Below are 24,501 nucleotides of genomic sequence, written 5' to 3' on the forward strand. Positions count from 1 at the left end.
GAACGCGCGAATGTTGTGTTGTTTTACACGTCACCGTCCTGTAAGCTGTATTCAAGTTGTATGAACACTGTTTATCTACAGTTTTCATTTCACTATTGCTTGTCTTATCCTAAAATATCAATTAATGAATGATAATAATAAGTATATTTCTTTAGCCCTCTTCCGTGGCAAGGCTATAATTACCTTTTACTCGTCGGTATATACCATTGACATTGTTGTCTGCGTGTGATGTACAATCGTTGCCCAGTCATGCATATGCAGAGTAAATAACATGGTCCCTCTATCCCGACATTTAAGTTTGTATCACGGGTTAATAACTCATTTACCGTTGTACAATGTTATTGACATCGTAACAACGCGGTGTATAGTACTGCAAAAATGAACGGCTCACAGTCTCCGTATCCGGCATTATCAGCAGATTCATTATAAATATCATCATTTGCGTTACAATCATCGACAATTATGAGTTCTATTTTGTTAATGTGGCCTCACAGCTGTCAATCGCTGCTTAAACGGAACATTCCTGTAATATATACACGATAACTTCTTTCAAAATGTGCACGAAGCATTGATTATTGCAGATAAAACATATCAACACAATAATGTGAAGTACAATCGAGTGGTACAGTCTGTCAACAAAGTTCACTATAATCGAGTGGTACAGTCTGTCAACAAAGTTCACTTTCACTCGTAGTCATAAACTTAAAGCGTGTCATGTGACTGTCCATGCATACACCGATCGTAGGTTCCTCATTTTTTATTCTAAAAAATAATGGCCATCGGATGAAAGCACCGTTTGTAAGGATCCCGTTAGTTCTTCCACCACTACATGACTACTGTTTGCGGGATAGCTGCGGATAATTTTGGATTATCCCATATTCGTAATGAAATGAGATGCTGACATAATCTATATGGCTTACCTTCTCAGACGTCTGCGATCGTGGCGATCGGTTTGTATACACCCTATTTACACACCTCGAGAACACGTCTCAACGTATCTCATTCACAAAAGGTACTCAAAAGGAGAGGTTTACTGTGACGTCACACCCGCACTGTCCTATTTCGGACACTTTGACTGCCCATCAAAATGGCCGAGAATGGAGGATGAACAGGTACTGTCCGATCGATTTATCTGTAGAACACTTTCTCTCGATAACTCCCACCTCCCTCGCTCCTCGGATTGAACTGCTTTGTCGTCACCTTAACGAGAATGACAAAACTGACTGACACTCATTTCCTTCGTTAGGTCTCTTAGCCGCTTTGATGGCTAACTCTTTGGAAGGGCCACTACGTCGAACATGAACACATTTTCACGATAACATGAGAATTACTATACGACACCTGAAACAATCATAATTTGTAGTGATCATTCGTTCGTTCAAACTCAACATTCGTTGAGTTCGTTCTATCGTTTCTCAAGAAGAGCAATACGAATCAATCAACAAATATCTAAAAACAACAACAACAAGCGGGTTTATCATTTTTTTTTTTGTCATAGCGTATAACCTGTAGCTAGCAATATGAAAAAGCCTTTATAGGACGACTTCGGAACATGATGGGAGAAAGCCTCAGAAAAGTCTCAGAACCATTTTGAAGCACAAGCTGGGTTTTTGTGTCATCTGCAAATGGAAAATTATGTATTTAACAACCCTCAAACTGTGTACGCGTCACTTTTTCCGCAGTCACGCGCACACCTGTCCAGACTTGTCGTGATACGGTTGGATGCCGGTCCTGGACATAACCACCAAATGGAAAGCCACCTATTGTTCTCTCATCGATTTCTATTGTTCTCTTCATTCCACATAACCGCTGAAAATGAAGCCACCTATTGTTCTCGTCCTCCGATTCTTTTGTTCTCGGGGGATTATTCTATTGTTTCCGCGGTATAACCACAGGAAAAACAAGGAAAAGTAGAAATTACGCGGTGCGTAATATATGTCCCCGCCGGAAGTAGCATTCAGTAGCAAAATGTACAATATAGGTAAAAAGATGAAGGTCAAAGGTCAAAGAGGTCAAAGGTCAAAATTCTATGTAGAAGTTTTGAAGCCCTCACCTAGTGCCATCACATAAAGCAAACGGAATCGAAATCGGGTTAGAAATGGCGAAGGAGTAGCATTTTGTAGCCAATGTACAATATAGGTAAAAAAATCAAGGTCAAAGGTCAAAGAAGTCAAAGGTCAAAATTCTGTGTAGAAGTTTTGAAGCCCTCACCTAGTGCCATCACATAAAGCAAACGGAATCGAAATCGGGTTAGAAATGGCGAGGGAGTAGCATTTGGTAGGAAAATGTACAATACAGGTCAAAAATCAAGGTCAAAGGTCAAAGAAGTCAAAGGTCAAAATTCTGTGTAGAAGTTTTGAAGCCCTCACCTAGTGCCATCACATAAAGCAAACGGAATCAAAATCGGGTTACAAATGGCGAAGGAGTAGCATTTTGTAGGCAATGTATAATTTAGGTCAAAAATCAAGGTCAAAGGTCAAAGAAGTCAAAGGTCAAAATTCTGTGTAGAAGTTTTGAAGCCCTCACCTAGTGCCATCATATAAGGCAAACGGAATCAAAATCGGGTTAGAAATGGCGAAGGAGTAGCATTTTGAAGCAAAATGTACAATATAGGTCAAAGGTCAAGGTCAAAGGTCACAACTGAAATTCTGTATAGAAGTTTCAAAGCTCCCATGTAGTGCTATCATATAAAGCAAACAGAATCAAAATCGGGTTAGAAATGGCGAAGGAGTAGCATTTTGAACATTTTGATCACACACGGACGCACACACGGACACACGGACGGACGGACGGACGGACACACGGACGGACACACGGACACACACACGTACGGAGCCCGTTTCATAGTCCCCTGCTCGAACTCGTTCGGCGGGGACAAAAAGCCGCAATTCACCTTCTGGGAGCACATAGTATGCTACTCAAACATCACACGGCCAATGTCCCTTAACACAGATGAAACCTGTATGGTCATGCCTATATTGGGATCTCAAATCATTGATTTTCGAAAAGATCGGATCACCTAATTTGTCAGTGTTGACAAATTCCGAGTCTAGTTTCTTTTCTGAACCTGTTTCTAACCTTACCTATTCTCCTCTTCTCTCTCTCTTGCTTGCTCTCTTTCTCCCCATCTCTTCCTCTCTCCCTCTCTGTATCTTTTCTGTTACAGGTTATATGCATTGATAAGGTTGATATGTTGTAAATATTGTAAATATGGTACACCAGTATTCAAAAACATTTCTGTTTTGTTTAGTAATGCTGTTGTTATGCCTTGTTTTGATACATGGTAAAGGAATACTTTACGAAAAGTTCGGTTTGTACGAGTTCTCTTTGCAGTAACAAAGAAATATTTTACCGATCATATAAATGTGTGTTTACATCTACAAAGCACACAGATGGAATGGAAGTGATAACTGCCTTTAATAGTATTTTTGTGTTCACGCTAAAGTATACATGTATTTTTATACAGACTTTCATTCTCTACTAACTATGTGTTCATGTATTATTGTACACATAAAGGTGCACTTTTTGGCTGTTGGGTTGTCTATTAGGCTTATGCCAAAGCAGGTTTGCCAAAGGAGAAGTGCTGCCCCCCCCCCCCCCACGGAAGAAAGCAGTAACTGCATAGCTGCTGAGCTGAGATAAATGCGATTTTGTGTTTTTTGCAGATTCTTTAAAAACACAGGAACATTCAAAAATAATTTTGTGGTATGATTAAATTATGCACCATACCTAGTTGTCTAACAATACCTAGGAAAAAAAAATATGTTTCCGTTATTTTTGAAATGTTATTTAGGAAAATGCAGTTACTGCGGTGGCTCACCCTTGATTCTGGGTAGTTTCCCCACGGAAAAAAGCAGTAACTGCTCACGGCCAGGAGTCTGCTGTTTTCCCCATGGAAAAAAGCAGTAACTGCACATGCCACATGACCATAGGAGGAGAATTGTTACCACCACCAGGTTATAAAGTTCTTCTACTTTCTGGTTAGTCTAGATCTATAAGATCTAGGACCTAACGCTAGACCTAGAATAGGTCTTGTCGATTGAATGGCATTCTGTGTAAAAATAAGGTAATTGAAGTTGAACTTTGAAGTGCCCGGCCTGGCCCCTAACACATGACCCTGTTGGAGTCCGGACTAGACAATAACCGTTAAAGTCAAGTCTCTTCGTCTTAGATCCTAGACGAACTCTGACGTTACACTTAAGCTAGACTACAGATCTATGCCCAATGTTAGTGCTAGACCTAGATCTATTACGTTAGATTAGGCCTACTGACATTTTGTCTAACACTAAACAGTTAACATTTAGATCTGGTAGACCTAACTTTAGGCCCTACATCTAACGTTAGACTAACGTTAGTGTATTAATACTAGTGCTCATCTCCCTTCAATTCAATTTTCAGCTCAATTCAATTTTCAGCTCACCTAGATTTTCTGGTTCTGGCCAAAGCCATGGCTACCATGACTTTTCCTCTGCAATTTATGATACATTTACAGGCATGCCTGGACCGCAGAAACTGTGTGACAGCATGGTTAGCACTGGCATGATCACTCAGACTGTACCAGACCTGCAATACTGTGCAAGTGATGACTGTGATGTGATGCAATGTTTAGCTAGTTACTGTATGCATGCTGCAGAATTTATTCTGCACTCTGAGCGCACCGAGTCTGCCAGGTTTGCTAGTCTCCAGAAAGAAGCTTTTTCTACAACTTGTCATATGATTCCCTGCGGGCAGAGTCAAGTTACTGGTGAAACAATCTTTTTATATCTACTCGCCTAAATTATGGAAAAAACTGCTGTTTACATTGTTTAAAAAAAATAGTAGAAAAAATAAATGGTATTAGGGAAAAATAATATACAGGAAGTACTATACAGAGTCTGAATGATTAGACTAAATTGTTAGTTACTGCTTTCTTCCGTGGGCTTTGTTAGTTACTGCTTTCTTCCGTGGGGAAACTTGCAAAGTTGAATCAACTGGATGCAGTTACTGCTTTTTGCAAAAGTGAAAAATTGCATTTTTGGTCACTTTCATTTTTGTTTTTGCAAAACTGACCTATTAACATTGGAGAGCATTGGGTAAACTATTCATTTTTGCAAAAAAGTAAACATTCATAAAAATGTCAATTACTGCTTTTTTCCGTGGGGGGCAGCCGTGTAGCTGACAGGTAACAGGACTGGTGCTTAAGATATATTTTATATGTTACTTGTATGTTTTTGGATGAGCAAACACAACCGGATTTAAACTTAGCTCTTTACATGCCAGGTGTATGTTTATTATGGTTTTAAGTCTGTTTGTTGATAACACTGTTGGAGAATCTTGTCCGCTCCCTGGGCAAGTACTTGATTTTATGGTACTTTGTGATTTTTGTCTTAAGTTTGTTGTTCTTGGACTTCGGAAAAATTTGTTTACATAACGTGTAAACATCTTGTTTTCTAGTGATTATTAGAAGATTGAAAGTATTCATGTTATGTCTTAACTTACCATTCTCTACTTTCCTTCTCTATGGCCTGACACTTTTGCTTTTTCCTTTTTGACTATCCGTATAGGTTCTGCCTCACATTTCCCCCTCTCTTCAACTATTTCTGCTCACTTTAACTGTTGTTTTTCTCTACCAGAACGATTGACAGTTATTCGATGTTACCATGAACGAGACATGATTTTGTTTTGTATTACATGTATGATAACAACTGGAGTTTAATTGCTGCAAGTTCCTCAGGTGTAAACGTGACTTTTATGAAGTTTTATGCTTGTATTCACATTCCTACTATTTGTGCCAAGTGATACAGGGTGTTTCAAAATGCAAAGTATGGAAGTGACATACGTTTTCTAAAGTTGTGATACTTTTTTTAGTGCTAAAACAACTGTTTGCCAAACATTAGTGTGTGACAAGAAATGTTTTTACATGTTATACATGTATACTACGTGAAAAAAGTATATTTTTGTATGTTAAACTTGATGCCTTAATTGCCATACGTGTGTTGGTCAGTCGTACCTCAGAGTTTGTAAATAGTTTCGTTTTGTCTTCTTTGAAAAAAAAAAATAACGTTCTGTGAATTTTGTGGCGTTTTCAGATAATTTGAAACTGGGACGTTTCAATCTTGGTAGAGGGTTGTGTCACAAAATTGCCTAGAGCACCCCTCTCACTGTAATGGATCAGTCCAGGGTTGTGCACTGGAGCGTGCACTGGAGTGTGTACTGTACTGTAGGCATAGGTCATGTGTTAAAGTACACGGGACATGAGTGTGTGTGTGCCTGACCCAGTGTCAGGTCAGTATAAACTTTAGTGATGTGCACTTGTCTTGACAGTTGATGAGTTTGCCCGGGGATTGCAGTGGGGGAAGACTGAATCCTGCCAGGGAGGTGCAGGGAGGTGAGTTGTCTCACCTCCCTGATCCTGCCACGGTGCTGTTTTGGCTGCAATACTGTTTACTGTACTTCTCTCTTGCTATGCTCTGTACTTGAATCGACATACACTGCAGCTGTATTGGAGTTGATCCTCCTTGATTAAACACATCGGAACGGTATGTACCCTGACTGTTGACTTGGCCTAAATAATAAGTGCATGCAGTGGGAGCTCATTGTTGGTGGTTGCTCTGATGAGCGAGGGTATGAAGTGACCGTGAGTGAGTGAGCGATAAGCTGAGGTGCCTGCCAGCCATATACTTTGGCGAGTATCCCGATTGAGTTGGTGAAAATACTCAGTAATAACAAAGAGGCAAATTTGTTACAATATGATATACTTATGTGCCTCGAAATCATGGGTCACCGTTTTCGCTTATGTAAGAGTTCATTGTGTTTGTCTCCGTATGTACTATGATTAGGGTGTGTTTGTATATGTGTGTGTCTATGTTTGTTTTTCATGAGTGGGTGGAGTACACGTGTGTGTTGTAACTCATTGATGTTGAAAAACTGAAAAATCAAATAACTAAAGAAATCACAACAGGAAATATATGACATGAATTGAAGTAAATTTGACGAAAATTATCGCTATTAAATCGAGTTGGAAATGACGAGAATGATTGAATAGACTTTGTTCAGAAACAATCAACAAAAGATGAATTAGATTCCAGGACTTGCATATTGCAGATTTCCCGGGCAATATTGTACTACAAAAGAAAAAAACAGAGAAAAAACAAATAATACATTGTCAGTCATTTTGACAAAAGAGGGGCACTGTTACACACCATGAGCAATTGGTTCAGTAATTAAAGATGACATACCTGACAGGATGATGCTGAGGCGGCTGCTGCTGAGAGGAAATCATCGGTCAAGTAGGGGCACCACAGACTGAACTTGTGAAGATTTGGTAAGGCACACACACAGCGCCCCAAGTCTCCTCCAAGCGATGAATGATATTGATAATCGTCATGAGATTGAGATTTTGAATCACCAAAGACTCTGCTAAAATAAAAATGCAGATTGCAAATCTGTTGGAAAAGAAGGAGCAAAAAAAAAACAACAACAACAATTCTTCTGAAGGACTGGATACATTTGTACGTGCATAAGACCATTAAAGGGTGTGTACAGTTCTGGTCGAGGTGAGGATTTAGCTTTTAATATTTTGCGAGATATTCAGAAACCACTCTATGAGATGTCAAAGAGCATGCAATTCTAAAAGGTATTAAAAGTTTATTTGATGAAAATCGGTTTTGAAATGGCTGATATATCCCAAAACAAGGTGAAACAAAGAGATCCTAATAAAGTTGTGGCATGTCGCCTTTTATTATTATCACTTTTTTGGATATCCCAGCCATTTCAAAATCCAATTTTCATCAAATAAACGTTGAATCCTTCTTAAAATTACATGCTCTTTCATATTTCATAAGAGGTTTCTCATTATCTCACTTAAAAATGTTCAAAACATGGATCCCTTACCTCAACCAGTACTGTACAGTCCCTTTAATTGATTAGTAAATAGAGAAGCCTGGGAAATGTCCTGATGGTTAACATATATTTTAGTCATGGTGAGAAGGTCAAACGATGTCTATTACACCAAAATCTGCTCTCTGTCCTATTCCACGATACCACTTGCAGTTTGTGACTGGACAATGTTCCTACATGTAATAATTCAATACATTTTTACATAAAACGTGTGAGTTAAGAATGGAATATTGCCAGTGACTGTTTGTTTTTCTGTTTGTTTGTTTGTTTGATTTATTTCCGTACTAAAAAAAAAAAAAAAAAAGTTTTACTTAAAAATATCAATTGAAAAATATACGGTTTGTGAGCACAGCCAGTGGTTCAAGTATAGGAGAGTACGTTAATTCTGTTTATTCCATGTCCGTATAAGTCTATCTCCATAAACTAATAATATGATCTGTTAAAATAGTACGAACGAACTTAAGTAATATCATTTGGGTCAAGAGTGGTCGTACGTAAACGATGAGATAGCAGTTAATCATGGCCGTAAGAGAGGTATGAGAGACGGAGAGAGGGAGAGAGAGAAACAATAAAAGTGGTTCCCAGAAGGCAAAAGGCCAGGTGTCAGATCTGGTCCTTTTTTATTGTATTATGTTTATAGTAAAACATTCATTTTTTAAAAAAAAAAAGTACCCTTACTAGTTACAAATAACCTTAGTTCTGTTACAATGTTGTTGATCTGCTAGAAATAGAAATGTATATAAATCATTTTATCTTTCAAGAAAATAATGATTTGCCTTATCAGTTTTCACATATGGTCTTCTACGACCCCAACAGCAAAGGACATAAATTACATACCTGACAGGATGATGCTAAGGCAATGGCTGTTGAGAGGAAACCATCAGGCAAGTAGAGGCATGACAGCACGAACTTCTGAAGACTTGGCATGGTACACACCCATCGGGCCAAGTCACCTCCTCCAGAAAACTGAAGTTTTAAATGCTCATGATTTCTGCTAAGACACAAGTCCAGATCATGAATCTGTGGAAAAAAAAAAACAACAACAACATGAAAACAGTAACAATCAAAATAGAGTTAAATTAGCGAGAATGCATGATGGAAAAAGAGTACTTAAAACGAGTAACACTCGAATATGCCTTTCAATACACCAGTACGTGCATGCATTTCAAGTCACAAACATTAGATCCAATTATTATTTATGGGTTAAGGATAGATGACAACGAATTGTACTCCCTGTCCTATTCCTGGATACCTGGGCCCTGTTTTATGAAGAGTTAAAATTGATTATAAAGTTGATTTCAACTCTAAGTCTATGGCAACCTGTGTGGTAAGGACATTTAGAATCGATTTTATCTTTTGATAAAACGGGGCCCAGTACAGATAAAAGTATGCTTGTACGTTATTCATAAGGAGCGTAATGAAAAAAAAAAAATAAAAGGCCAACGCATTTTGACGTGACTGGATTTGTACATTTGCTTTAACTTGTCATTGTATCTGTTATAGATATGATAACCAGTGAAGTCATGGATTCTCCTGATTAAGCAAGTGATCAGTTACTGGGTCGAAAACAGTAAGATGTACTCTGTTTTCAAATAAAGACTAAGAAGTGTCGAAAAAAAAAAAGGTCAGCTGACCCGATGATCCAAATAAACTTTTGTCATTCATCTTGCTTGTCTAAATTTGCGCTCAGATTTTGATCAAATACTAAAATCATTCAAAGATATCATGGCACATTAATACTAACAGGGCAGGACCTACTTAGACTTTTTCGATCCCCACCCTTTAAAACCAGTGTTTACGGAATGATTCTCAAAAAAAAAAAAAATAGATGCTCATCATATTGGCAATAAAGGAAGAAAAAGGCCAACCCACATAGTTCATTTTCTTTGTTCATATTCAACACATAGTTCGCAGTGACAAACCATGTCCTGTATATGAAGAGAAAAAATGAATAATGGGTTAGCCTTTGTGGGAGTGACCAAATTATCGCCGACATAGCCATGCTAGCGGTTATCGTCCTTTTTGATACACAATATGATATATATAATGTATTTATGTTGTTCATTATTTCTATTATTATTATTTTCATTATTATTATTATTATTACTATTACTGATATTACTGCTATTATTTTGATGAACAGGATATGTACTCCAGCAAAAGATTGTCACTGTTCCAATACTTGCTACATGTATTAGGACATAATACTAGTACCTCTGCTTTTATTGTGTCATGATGCTCACAAATATATTATCACCTAGCTGTGTGACTTGGCACTGCACTGCACTAAATCTCCACCCTACTTACTTGTATTCGACTCAGGTTCTTGTTATACTGTATAGTACGGAGAACAGAAATGTATAAATCAAACAATGTTAACGTTTATTGTGCAGACCCGGTTTGACATACGGGGTTGTAGATAAATGGGGTCGAGATCATATTTTGTCTATCGGAGACCTCGTCTACTGAATTGGCAGTCAATTCAAAAACATCAAATCGTAGATCAGAATGAGGTTGATTTACAAAGGAGCGCATTGAGATAGTTGACAAGTTTGGCGTGCGCTGTACAAAAACAAGTTGCACATGCATATGTATCAAGAAGATACTTGGTAACATTTCCGAGATATAATTTTTTATGGCGTAATACATGTTTACTCTATGTTTGAAGACAACACATTTGGCTCTTGCACAGATATGAGGAAATAGTGACATTCTGAGCATGAACACTTGATCTTTGACATTGAGCATTGGCACTCAATAAATAGTAAATAGGCACAACTTCGTCCAGTCATGCTTACATATGCCTAATTTTATTAGTATATCTCTGGTTCTCAAGTTATGCTGTCCAAACACAATATTACAGACGGACGGACAACCCGAAAACATATGCCTCCGGCCGCGGCTACACTTTGTGACGAAAAGATTGAAAAATGTATGTATGACGGAACATAAATATGTGAGAACAGTGCTTATGAAAAGAATGGAGCATGTGTTTAACTTTTGCATTCCAAGCCACGGATGTCAAGTGATTTGTTTTTACTAAGGTTTGATGAAAACAACATCTCCCCTCTGTCGTAATCCAGGATACCATTTTAGCAAAAAGAACAGAAGAAGGGCATAATTCACAAGGAGAGTATCGCTAACTTTATGGTTTAATGCATTTAAAGCGTGTTGATTTATATAAGAATATCAACATTGTGTCATGTTATCGATATGGTACGGGGCCAGTGGACTCATGGGGACATTTCTGATCAGCTAATTATTTGTTACTGGATCGAGAATACTATGATAGGTAGGCCAGCCCTGTTTTCATGGTTTTCAAAAACAAGCAAAGGGTAAAACAGTGTCCAGACCCAGCCATCTGACACTTGACTGAGCCGTTAAATCACGTTAGTTATACAACTCTCATTCCCCATCTGAGATATCCTCAAACTTCATTTTCCCCTTTATTATGTTTCCTTAATGTTGTTGTCAGCGTTTGATAACCATTGTGTTGTGATACAAGGAGCGATATGCATATAATAACATCTTTGAGGGTTGAACCAATAAGACGTCATCCACTTTGGGGGTAAAAAAAGGTCTTGTATAAAGCATGCAAAATTCGCACACCGCACTAAATACTCATGACTATACGGGGAAGAGAGAGATGGATTAAGTTCATTTATTTTATTTTGTTTTATTTTTGTGCAACAGTAGCATCACAGGCTATCCCTCATTCCAGAAACTAATAAATGCCACAGAGAGATCATTTCTTTTCATAAAAAAATGACTTTTTTATTGTCCAAGAAGACCAAAAAGGAGTAATTGAGATCTTGTCTTGTCGAAATCTCTGCCACGGAAGATAAGGAGATCGGTTGTATTATCTCGTTTTCTTGATATCCCTTAATTATGTTTATTTTCAATAAATCAACAATGTAACAGAAGTGTCCTTACCAGTTCTTTCTTTCATAATGAACTGAGGGTTAAACATTAGGGATGACTACGGTTACACAAAATTTTAAGTATAGCACCTCACTGAAATGTCAATCTGCGAGAAAAAAAAATGATATCATAGAAGTCATACCCGACTTGTGATTAACATATTACCTATTTTTGAAATGAGGTGTACTATGATCCTAAAAGCACCTAACTAACAGTTTACATACCTGACAGGATGATGCTGAGGCGGCGGCTGTTGAGAGGAAGCTGTCAGGCAAGTAGGGACATTTGAGGCTGAACGTCAAAAGACGTGGCATAGTACACACACATCGGGCCAAGTCACCTCCCGTAGAGGTTTGATGCCATAAATCGTGATCATCGCTATCATAATACAACATCAAATCTTGAATCTGTGAAAAAAAATCAAAATATTACAGAAAACAAAAGACATGAAGAGAAATAATTGTTGATATACAGCACGAGTTTGCTTGCAAAACACGATCGTAATGAGTTTCAACTAAAATTATGACAAATCATTATCATAGATATTATGACATTGGTTTTCTGAGTCCTCTACACTGCACACGTCTGTACTTTGGGACAACTTTAAGGTGAAGCAATATGGCTTATGATTGTCTTGCCTTTGTGCATTAATCACTTACTTTACTTAGATAACTTTGTGAATCAAATATATGTACGTCTGACTGTTTATCTTGGTGGGGGTTTTCTATCGCCTGAATATGTCAAGATTTTACCAAATTTTCTGCAAACTAATTAATAAGCAAGCATTTAGATAGTCTTACAAATACAGCAATTTGGCATTGGTTTTCGTTACTTCTTATTCTTTGTGTCTGTGAGCGTGTGTGTGTGTGTTTGTGTGTGTGTGTGTGTGTAGGCCTATGCCTGCCTGTATGCATGACTCTTTATTCTCCTGAATAAAATATGCAAGCTCAAATCATGAACCTTGAAATGGGACTTTACCATCAAACGTCATCGATTGAACATATACATGAACACACCTTTATTAATACGCAACTGTGGTGGCAACTTGAGGAGATTACATATTTTGAATGAGCACAAAGCTAGGTATGCTGGAGCATTTGACTACCAGGACGATTGTTGCTATAAAACTCGAGACGCTCTTGGAAAAATACAGGTCTATACGTTATACCGCTGGTTCGATTTTAGCAGCGTACGTACGTGTGGACACTGGACTGTCCAAAAGCTACCATGGGGTGATGTTCAAGATATAAAAATAAATGTGAACATCACAAATCACAAATGGATTACGGACGGAAGGACAAACGGACGGACGGAAGGACAAACGGACGGACGGAAGGACGGACGGACGGACGGACAACCCAAAAACACAATGCCTCCGGTGACACTTCGTGGCGGATTCGTAAAAAGAGGGAACTATTACATGAAATAACTGCTGACCATTCCGTAGGAGTGGTGATATATCCATACTGTTAAGGAACAAAGAGAATTGGGAAAAAAAAATTAAAGAGAATCGTACAATAAAAAAGGGGGAATTCGACGTAATGAAATGCAAAATAAAGTACAGAAATTGTTGATGTCCTTTGATTTTGAACATTACAAGAAAGGCTGTGTCCCTATTTGAAGAACAAAATGAATTCGAACGGATTTTAAGCGAAGGTTAGTGTTTCCATATTAAATTGAAATATGCATTTTACAGGAGAAAATAGAAAGTCAGTCCAGCTTTTGAAATCATTCTAATTTGGATATGATGATTCTGTGCATTAGAGCCAAGATCTCAGAGGTTGAAGTTGATATTTGAGGAGTTCTACAAACGATATTTCTCTTTAATCCACTTGTTCTTAAATAATTATTCTGGTGCAGTTTGTATGTATTGTGTGTAATTTCGTATCTATATGGAGTCCCATTGTTAATCACTTCTTTCGCAGAAGGGGTTACCCCGGGAAAATAAAATGGAATAGATAGAATAATGATATGATGCTGTGCTTTAAAACGAAGTTGAATGTTCGTCGAGAAATGAATATAAAACATTGTAGCATTGACCTTGAAAATTTTGTTTGAACTAGAACACCAAGTCATTTACATTCGAATGTTAATCTGTTGAAATTTGGTGGAGAAACCCAAAATTACGATCATGTTAGTAACTTTCTATCTTCCTCTATATGACTATTTCATCTGGTTGTAAGTTTGTCATTGTTTGTGGGCAGATATTATCAAAAGTTGTCAGCATTAAAAAAATAACGTGTTTCCTATCCACATAGCAGAAATTCTCCAAGTGATAAACAAGTGTGTCCAAGGAAGAGAGCATATTAATACCTCACATTCTCCTTCTACTGCTGAGATATGTTCTAGTTTTTTTCTTTCCTGGAGTCATCCCTCCACATAAAATGGCGCCCAAACGGTTCACACCGATTACCTACGCGTCAGAGTCCGTGGCTTCAATCATACGCTCTTGCACAACGTTGTACCAGGGAGGTCCACCTCCCTGGTTGTACAGTGCACTATACCTATGTTACCTGTTCCTCATCAGAAAGCTTCGATAAAGGTTCATGTTTAACCTGAGGTAGAATTATGTCGCCACGACGATCTAACATAAGTCGACTTGGCATGTGATCATTTATTTCGCCATAGAGACTTATGTGGGTTTTTTTTTTAAGAATTTCTACATGGTAACATAAATACCTTCAGATTATATAATGTCGGCATAATATGGATATCCACTTCTCTACTTAAAAAAAAGAAAAAGAAAAGAAAAGTGTGTGTTTATCTCTCATTTCTCATACCAGACTACATGAGGCCTTCTTTTTGGAGTACATAATTTCCATTAATGCTGCATGTGTTTGTTTGTTTGTTTGTTTGTTTGTTTGTTTGTTTTATTTAATTTAATCACGGGATAAAATGCCCTCGATCAGCAAGGTGAGGCTGTTTTTCAGAGAGGCCGTGAATAGAGTGTTACAGCAACAACAAAACAAAACAAAAGTTAACTAATCAATGAAAGCAAATTAACAATAACAACCAAAAAATAACAACAAGTATAACATAATGAAATGCATTACAACATATAGAAACAAAATACTAAGAACAAAAAAGAAGAGGAAAATAGACGTAAACACTAAATCTAACGTTACAAAAGAGGGTGACACAAACAAGTTCACATACAAGTTCAGACTAATTAGCTCAAACATAGCTATGAAATCCACATTATAACACATACTCTAACATTCTTTCAAAAGTTTTCAAATTACTTATTGTTCTTACATTTTCGGGGAGGTTGTTGAATATTTTCACACTGGAGTACATTAGATTTCATTAACTCGTTTCCAATATTGGCATGTAAATTTTGATTATTTTGATTATAAATTCTTCGTACTTTCTTTATATTGCTTGCCTTACACGATCCAAATTCTTGCTTCGTGTGAATCAAATACGGGTTTTTGTTTTTTTTTTCACACAATCACCATGTATTAGAAAGTGACCCTTCCTCCTCCCTCCAGTGATATTTTGTTAACTTCAGAATATTTGTTATCTTCTTGAATTTCACTTCTAAAAATGTAAAATCTCCCCTTCGTGAGTGTGTGTGTGTGTATGTGCGGGAGGGGGGGGGGGGCATGCGCCAGCCTTAAATTTTGTAAAGGCGCCTCCCCTTTACGGAATTCTCGCTATCGCCAATGACGTAAAAAGTACCCGGATGTGGCTTTTTCGTCAAGATTTAGTGCACTTCGTAGCAAGGGCACTCTTCCGGCGGCACGGGGCATAATTTGCACAGCGCTAGCGTGCGCGTATATGTGCCTCACCTATTGACCGATTCTGTGACGCGCTATGTGTATTTTTGGCATGGGCAGCGCCATTACGCGGTGTCTCAGCCGACCCCCCCTTCCCACTCCCCACCCCTCTCCCTACATTAGCACGCGCGCAGAATGAAAAACTGATGCATGGTTGCTTTAGCCAATAGGCGTCTCGTACTGAGTGCGCGAATGCTTGCTTAGTGCGCGAACCTTTGTTACAAGTGCGCGATAAACATGTTGCCCTGGGGGTGGGGGAGAGCAGGGGGGGGGGGGGTCGGCTGAGACACCGCAATTTGAGCTCATGGCTGCGCCCAGTGCCATAAAATGTCTGCTGCCCTCAACGAACCCGAATCGGTCAATAGCGCCGCGCCGACCACGGATACTAGTATACAAATATCGACTGTACTGCTGCAGAGGGAGATGGTAAAACTATTTGCACCGAGGTGATTTCTCAACAGTGCTATGTCCCGAGACGAAGTCGAGGGACATGGCACTGTTGAGAAATCACCGAGGTCACACTCAAATAGTTTTACCATGGCCCGAAAGAAATCAGTCGATATTTGTTTTATATCCCTCTCGAGCATTTTACTAGAGTGATGATGGTTCCCTTTTGGAAAAATGTTCAGGTTTCCTGACATTAAATCTAACGTTTAATAGGCCGTAGCAGTGCAGCAGCAGTGCGTGCAGCGCGTAGCGAACGACACCGTTGGTTCCTACACACGAGCTACACTACAGGGTGCAAAACTCCGAAAGATCGAGGAGGTCCAGGACTACGTTAGAAGTTCCAGTAAGTCTAAAGCGGCTTGGTTACCCGCATCAGCTTCAAAATCGCTTTTAGTTTATTCCTAATTCGTACCTGATATCTGATATGGTGTCCTTCTGCTGCAATCATTCCTCCGTTACTTGAAGCGCAGTCACTTTGTTAATAATGAGCTGAACTGCATTGATCACACTAACGAATACACACACGTGTACACACACACGCCATCGCACCACAGATTTCTGTAATGCCAAAGCGCTGCTAGCGCTAGGTACAAGCCACGCACAGGACTGTCGCTCAAAAGTATCGCTACTACGCGCACTGCGTACATTCTTAAGTGAGAAATGTCGATATCGATCACACGATCACGATTGGGTGCAGATCGTGGATTCCCAAAAGTACTATATCCCGCTGGCTAGTGGCTTGTGCCGAAAGGGTGGGTTTGGTGGTGGCGCGTCGCGTTAATGGGAACACCACCCTTCGTCCAAAGCCCCCCGGTTTTGCCGAAAGGGTGCGTTGGGAGCGTTGGGTCGCGTCGCGTTGACTGGAACCCCACCCTTCGTCCAAAGCCCCCCCCCCCCCCCCCCCGGTTTTGCCGAAAGGGTGCGTTGGTACTTTTTCTCATGTAATATTAAAAGACGAGTTTTGAATTTATATTTTACCTTCAAACAATCATTTCAAAGAGGCTATCGTCCGGATCGGTTTACACTCTATTACCACTTGGTCTACAGCCAGTTGGTCTAATAGACTGTTTAATATCAGTTGGTCTAATAACCAGTTGGTCTAGTCATCATTTCGTCCAATTACTGTTTGGTCTAATTGTTATTTGGTTTAATTACTATTTGGTCTCCAGTCAATTCGTCTAATAATATCCATTTGGTCTATTTTTGGTCTATTATGAGTTGGTCTAATTCCATTTCGTCTAATCATCAAATGGTCTAAAATAAAACCAAATTTGTCCAATATAAATTTAGTGTACACATCAATAAAAAGGGCCCCCCGCCAAAAAAAAAAGAAAAAAAAAGCCCAGTTGGTCATACAGACGAAACGATTATTGGACCAAATGGTACCTGATTACACCAGGAGGCTGGCTATTAGACCAAATGACAATATGATCAATGGTTATTAGACTAAATGGGTGTAGACTAAATGATGATAGACAGAGGCTAGACCAACTGGGCAATGGACCAAAATTAATGATGTGTACACCAAATTTATATTGGACAATTTATTTTAGACCATTTGATGATTAGACGAAATGGAATTAGACCAACTCATAATAGACCAAATCGGTATTTGATGATATAAATTGGTGTTAGACCAAAAATAGACCAAATGGCTACTATTAGACGAATTGACTGTAGACCAAATAGTAATTAAACCAAGTAACAATTAGACCAAACAGTAATTGGACGAAATGATGACTAGACCAACTGGTTATTAGACCAACTGATATTAAACAGTCTATTAGACCAACTGACTGTAGACCAAGTGGTAATAGAGTGTAAACCGATCCGGACGATAGCCTCTTTGAAATGGTTGTTTGAAGGTTAAATATAAATACAAAACTCGTCTTTTAATATTACATGATAAAAAGTACCAATAACGCACCCTTTCGGCAAAACCGGGGGGGGGGCTTTGGACGAAGGGTGGGGTTCCAGTCAACGCGACGCGACCCAACGCTCCCAACGCACCCTTTCGGCAAAACCGGGGGGGGGGGGGGCTTTGGACGAAGGGTGGTGTTCCCATTAACGCGACGCGCCACCACCCAACCCACCCTTTCGGCACAAGCCGGGCTTGTCAAGCCCTGGCTAGTAACCAATTGCACCGCATCCAGCTGCTTGTAGCTAGCTAGTAAAACACCATGTTCGTGCTCTGTACAATCCTATGGCAAGAAGCTTTACATGAGGGATATAATACAGTATATGGGCGGCTGTATACCGCCCGAGCTAGCGAGTGGCCAAGCCTGTCATACTCGTACACTAGTAGTCCCCGCATGCATTGCCCTAGGCCTTGCAATAGCAGAGCATGCACCACTGCATGCAGGGCGCATAATAAAGCTACATTAACCGGGGGTCCGTTTCATGAAGCTATCACTTAAAAGCTATCACATAAATCTTAAAATGGCCAAGCCGCTCCTAAGCTAGGAGAGACTTTCACAGAGAAGTAAAAACCATTTCACGAAGTCTCTCCTAAGCTATGAGAGACTTTAATTTTTTCAATCGTCATGTTCGAGGGTAATACTAATTAACATATCATTAGCATATCATTAACTTTTTCTCCCATTGTGTTACATGCGTTGAGCACTCGCTACATAGACATAGCACGTATACACACAGTGTATACAGCGCAGAGGCAACAGATCTACGACGGAGGCAGGATCCTAGAGGCTATAAGTTGCATTCTACACCGCTACCAGTACATATTTCTATTAGTGAGTATATTTAAAGCTGTCTACAATTGAAAAGTAATGCATGTGGTTTCATAATGTGATATTATTTGGATATATTTTTGTTCGAATCTTCTACAATTCTCCAAAGGGCTAGCTAGATGTAGATATAATCTTACCGGTAGTAGCGTTATCACAATAGTCCCACGTAGGCACATCGCCGTTTGTTTGAATGACCAAATGGCCAGCTGAGTTTAGGTAGTTTGTTACTTAGCATGGTAGGGTCTACTACAACTTCTAACGTTGTTACAAGTAATAGTGAAATGTTTGTAGGTTGATTTTTATGATATATTTAGCGTGCAGATATTTCATGAGAGAAATTGCCCGATTTGTTCATGTATGGGTGAATTGCAGGTAACTTAAGGCCTGAATAGTGAAGGGATCGAAGAAGAAACCGGAAATTTCATAAGAATTGGTCTGCATTTTATTATTAATATTAATTATATGTTAGGCCTATATTTTTGAAGACGTGTCTAACATTGAATAATTACACTGTCACTAGCTGTGTGGATACTATTCAGAAGTGATACAAATTTTCCGTTCTGTGTCAAATCGACAGGAAAAATCTGTTGTTGTTTTTTTTTTTTTTTTTATTCATTCTAGAAAATCTAGGTTATTTTGTCCAACAGAATTATGGGCCTAGCCTAAGCCTAATGTTTTTTAGGGTAGGCCCTAACGTGAACTTATAGCGTTAGCATTTACACTACAGAGAACCAGCTGTAAGTTTACAAGTCCTAATGTTACTGTCTAACGTTGCTACAGGTCTACAACAAAGACTTGTAACATACTAGGGGTTAGGGGTTATAATAACAGCGACCAGCCCGAACGCGAAGCACTTTGTACAATTATAACAGGGAGTGCCCTGGGGTTAGGGCAGGTAGTACTATCTGGAGAGTCCGACAGTGGTTAGACTAACTAGATCTAGTAGCAGTAGTAGGGCCTAGTAGTAGTACGTAGATCCTGGTCTACACAGAATATGAATTGGAAACCATGGTTCAGATCTTGGTTCAGACTTGAAAGCTAACTTCCACAAGTCAAAGTGCATACAGCACTGTAATCGCAATGCATATGTCACAATAAGATAGAGAATGATGTTTACCTAAATTTATTGGCATGGAACCTCTAGAATTCTACTGCTATACTACCAGGTGTCTATAGATCTAGAATCCAGTGGTATAGTGATCCTGAGTAGCACCTACTGACCTAGATACTACTTAACCAGTGTATACCAAAAGTATAACCAGACTAGACCCTTAGCCTTGGTATTCTTAAACATATTATCATTATCATAAGTAGGCCTATCACTCATCAGTAAGGAAGTTAATAGGTCTTCTAAATAGTGCTATCTATCTAGGCAGTTAGTGGATTCTATAGGTCCATACTCCGATGCTACATGTAGTACCGCTTACACAACTTCTTTTAGCAATTTAATTGATGATGATGACATGACAACAGTTCATGATCAGAGTCAGACTGTGGCTGCATCTCAGGCTGTAACTGTGATCAACCCGAATGTGAAGCCACAGTACAGCTGGTCCTACCAGATCTTAGGTAGATGTAGACCTTGCAACGTGGATGCCTATCGACAAGATCTAGAACCTCAAGAAGTCATAATACCCCCAAACTATAGGCTTACACATGTTGAATTGAGACAACTCAAATACTAGTAGTATGTCTTTTAATCATCCCCAAAAAATAATGATATAAGGTCCTTTATATATTTAAACTGCAAACTGATTTCAAATTTCATGCAGATTCTAGATATTGTGTGTAAAATCTTGTATAATCAAACAACAGTTTGAAAACACACTTTCTATTTTGTATTCACATTTTTAATTATAATGTTAGATATATGGAACATCAGTCAGACTGCTACAATCAGACTTCTGCATCTCATAAAGCCCAGAGTCAGTTGCTGAACTTCACTGAACACAGAACCAAACTGCTGAACTTCCATCTTCTCCACAGCTAGACTGCTACTGAACTTCGTCGAGACTTATCTACCAGCATGATCACCTTCAACAGAATGCAAGTATTTTAGCTTATAATACTATTTTAGCAGACAACATATCTGTATATTTTCAAATACTACAATCGCAACATTATTTACATTTGGACATCAAATTGTCTCTGGATTTTTAGTTGAATAGTGTTAGACAGGAAATATTGAAAACAATGTTTGCTGTAATGTCCATCTTGGTAATTGAAAACAAACATTCTTATCCAGTGAATAGTGACCCTTCTAGAAACAACTGTTTTTTGCATTTTTTTTTTTATTTCACTATCTGTAGAATATTACATACTGATCCAATTGAAAAGAGATAATTCATGGAAGGGGGGGGGGTACCTGCATGTCTACATGTATCAAGCTCCTGAAACAAACTTTAGCAGTCACGTTATCTTAATATTGTATGCCCTACTATGATTGTTTATTTACCCTCTCCCTTTTCTAGTATCAAAACAACCTCATGCTCTTACAATGTTTGAAGCAAGAATATTCGACATAGCTAATCATTATCTCTAACATACTTTCTAATGTCCCATGTCCTGCACTTTTGTTTTGTTTGTAAGATGTTATAACTGTTCTTGTATATTGAATAAACTCCAAACAGCCAAGGACCAGACAACATGTGAACTTCATCCACTTCAGAGTTAAGGACTGGGGGCAAGATGCAAATGGAAAAGTCAAGTGACAGTGTCATGGATATTCCACCATCTTCATTTGGTGTGTTAAATTATTATTTTTAGCTATTGAAGCAAGTTGAGAAATCATGTTATCTTGATCATCTACAGTTGGCAGCAAAATTAGTCAACCCCTCTCTTGCATGTTGGACACTCTGGCATAATGAATTACATTATAACTGAGATTATTTCTAAATCATACAAGTGGTGATCAGATAGTTTGCTACAAGTAAAAAACAGATCAGTAGCCTTTGATTTGCATATATAGTTACAAACTTTGATCATTCATGTATAAAGAGATATGGTCCAGTGGGCACATTTATGGTCATTTTCAGTTCTTTCAGTGATCACTGAAATGCTTCGTTGAATATGGTTTCACTCAATGTTTTGATAGGTGACACAATATGATGGAATTTGATGTAGGATTATTAATATTTGAATTGGCATTTTTCATTGTACAAAAATATTTAAATGAACTAATTTCTAGTGAAAGCTGCCACCATAGAGTTTGTACAGAGGTTTAGCCATGATATTGATAATTCAAAGTTTAAGTCATGTCAAAATGAATATAACCCAATGAAATGCTAAGAGTTATGTATAGAATGGCAAGATACTATTTAAAATTCCATAAAAACAAAAGAAATTAATCATTATCATCAGACCATAACACGTCATGCTTCAGTGATCACAGAGAGGTCTGAAATGACCATAATGTACTCATTTGACCTTATCTCTTCATGCATGAATGATCAAAGTTTCTAACTATATGCAAATCAAAGATTATTGATCAGGTAGGCATTTGTCATAAACTATCTGTTCACCATTTTGTATATGATTTAGTAATTGTAATGTTGTTTATTTTGCCATAGTGTCCATAATGCAAGGGGGTTTAATAATTCTGCTGCCAACTGAATAAAGTGAATGCTTGTTATTAATTTCCCCTCTCATTCATTACTAAAATTACTTCATACTCTAACAATTTGCTAACAGGGGCTCATCACATAGTGATTCAAACTTTGAAAACTGGCAATTACATCTTGTCGTTCACATAAGATATCTTACAAAATTGATATTCATTAATGAATATTTTGTTGTTATTGCTTGTTTTAATAAAGATGTACACTCATCTCAAATATTTTCCAACTATCCCATTTGTGCATCCGATGTTTCTGTTTGTATGGTATTTAACTGTTCTTATATTTGCACACCCAAAGGCCTGAAGAGAGCTGAACCTCACCAAGCCCTTGGGACTGACAACTGCAGCTGAACTTCACCCAGGTCAGAGTCAGACTGCAATTGGACTACGAACTGTATAGCAGCATCTTATCTACGACAGAACACAGGTATGTATTTCTCAAATTAAACTTGAAAGTATAAAGATTTTACAAAATAAACAACTTGAATAACAGTTGAAAAAAGGCAACCTCTGTTGATGACATATCAGTTACAGGTAATTCGGTCTTTCTTATTTTAGGAATTATTGTAGACTTGGTGGACAAACAATGTCACCTCTATATGTGAACTGTTCCACACGAGAAATGAAGAAATTAGTGCATTCATACAGTCCAGTTGGGAGCTGATTTAATGTTTATGTCTATATCAGCCACAATTGGAAATTCAGTACTGCTCACAAGAGTTGATTAATGCACTGACATAGCAATGCAGCTGACTTGTTGCATAACCCATTGAATCATCTTTCTGTTTATTTTGGAACTCCCAGCTTGCCTGACATAAGTTACAATCCTTTCTAAAAAAAAAAAAGTCAAATAAGTCTCTACTGACATGAATGAATGACATTATGTCAGATGAGTGTTTTAAGTCACAATCACATTTTCATTTTGAGTCTGTGTCACACCTTTTTTGTTCATCAGGAAGAATCCGATACACTAATTCTTGTTTATGACAACCCAGACGATTTTCTTTGTTTTTTTTTTCCTTGATGCTGTTAAACTGTTGCTAATATACTGTATATGAAATTGCTGACAAGCAGCTCTGTGTAATGATATGTGTGGTAGTCGTGTGTGTATTCATTCAACTGTACACCCACATGTTACCACTCTGTATAATGTCAGGGAGAGGGGATGTGATTTGCATGTCACAAACTTTCAGTATGTAACCAGTATTGTTTATTTGTCCATATTCTATTTCTTTTGTCCTTTCTTTCTTTTTTCTTTCATATAGATTCTCAAGGCATGGAGCTTGCCAAAGGTGATGCAGACAGGTTGAATATAACATATGTTGGTTTTGACCGCTGTGGATTCAATCCTTCAAAAATTAATGGTATACATTGTATACATTTTTTTTTGGGGGGGGGGGTGGCTGCATTAGATGTGAGGATCTGACATGTACCTGCAGCACTGTAATGAAAGTCATGAATGCAAAATAATGTCATGGTGATTTTGTAATAGATCCTTATGACAAAAGCTTCTTGCACAACAAAAATTCCTAAAATGGAGTGCGAATATTATGTCTGTCAGGACATCATTTAGAAAATAAGAATAGGTCTATTGTCGCTAGACCTACACACATGATAGATTTTCAAATTTTATGCACGTGCTGCAAATGACATGAGTAATGTTACAGAACCTAACAACATCTTGGTTGTTTTCTGTCTGCTTTTCTATTTTGTGTTCACATAATTGGCATGTTCAATTTCAACTTTATCTGATAATCCCTTCATTATTGTTGCTCTAGAGTTTTATATCCTGGTTTTTGTCCCATTTATTGCACAGAACATAGTTAGGTAAGATAGACCGCATACTTCAGAACCTATTTGCTAGCTATGCTTTTGCAGAGTGTGTGCTTTCTTTCTAATATTCAAATACATAGGAGAGTCCATCTGAATTCAGTTGTACATCATTTTGAAACTGAGAGTGTGCTCTTTCAGAAACAGGATTGGCCCTTTTTTTTTTTTCCAAGATACTAAAAAACCACTATTGAAGTGCTACAGACATTAATTCAAAGAAGAATTCAATGTTTATTTGACAAAAATTAGTTTTGAAATGGTTGAGATATCCAAAAGCAGAGTA

General features: G+C 38.1%; 1 protein-coding gene and 1 long non-coding RNA gene across 2 annotated transcripts in view; one reads left to right on the forward strand and one right to left on the reverse strand.

Annotated features, from left to right (window-relative positions):
* Nucleotides 1–24,501, reverse strand: part of LOC140235600 (uncharacterized) — a 203,731-nt gene that overhangs the window by 97,227 nt on the left and 82,003 nt on the right. The window contains exon 8 of the mRNA XM_072315606.1: nt 12,024–12,206. Coding sequence (XP_072171707.1) covers nt 12,024–12,206 — 183 coding nt within the window. The remainder of the gene's footprint in view (nt 1–12,023; nt 12,207–24,501) is intronic.
* LOC140235604 (uncharacterized) lies at nt 21,403–23,730 on the forward strand. Its single transcript, XR_011901700.1, has 3 exons — nt 21,403–21,515; nt 22,687–22,815; nt 23,654–23,730. It is a non-coding gene; the product is annotated as an uncharacterized lncRNA (long non-coding RNA).

The sequence above is a fragment of the Diadema setosum genome, chromosome 12 (genome assembly GCF_964275005.1).
Source record: "Diadema setosum chromosome 12, eeDiaSeto1, whole genome shotgun sequence".
Taxonomy (NCBI): domain Eukaryota; kingdom Metazoa; phylum Echinodermata; class Echinoidea; order Diadematoida; family Diadematidae; genus Diadema; species Diadema setosum.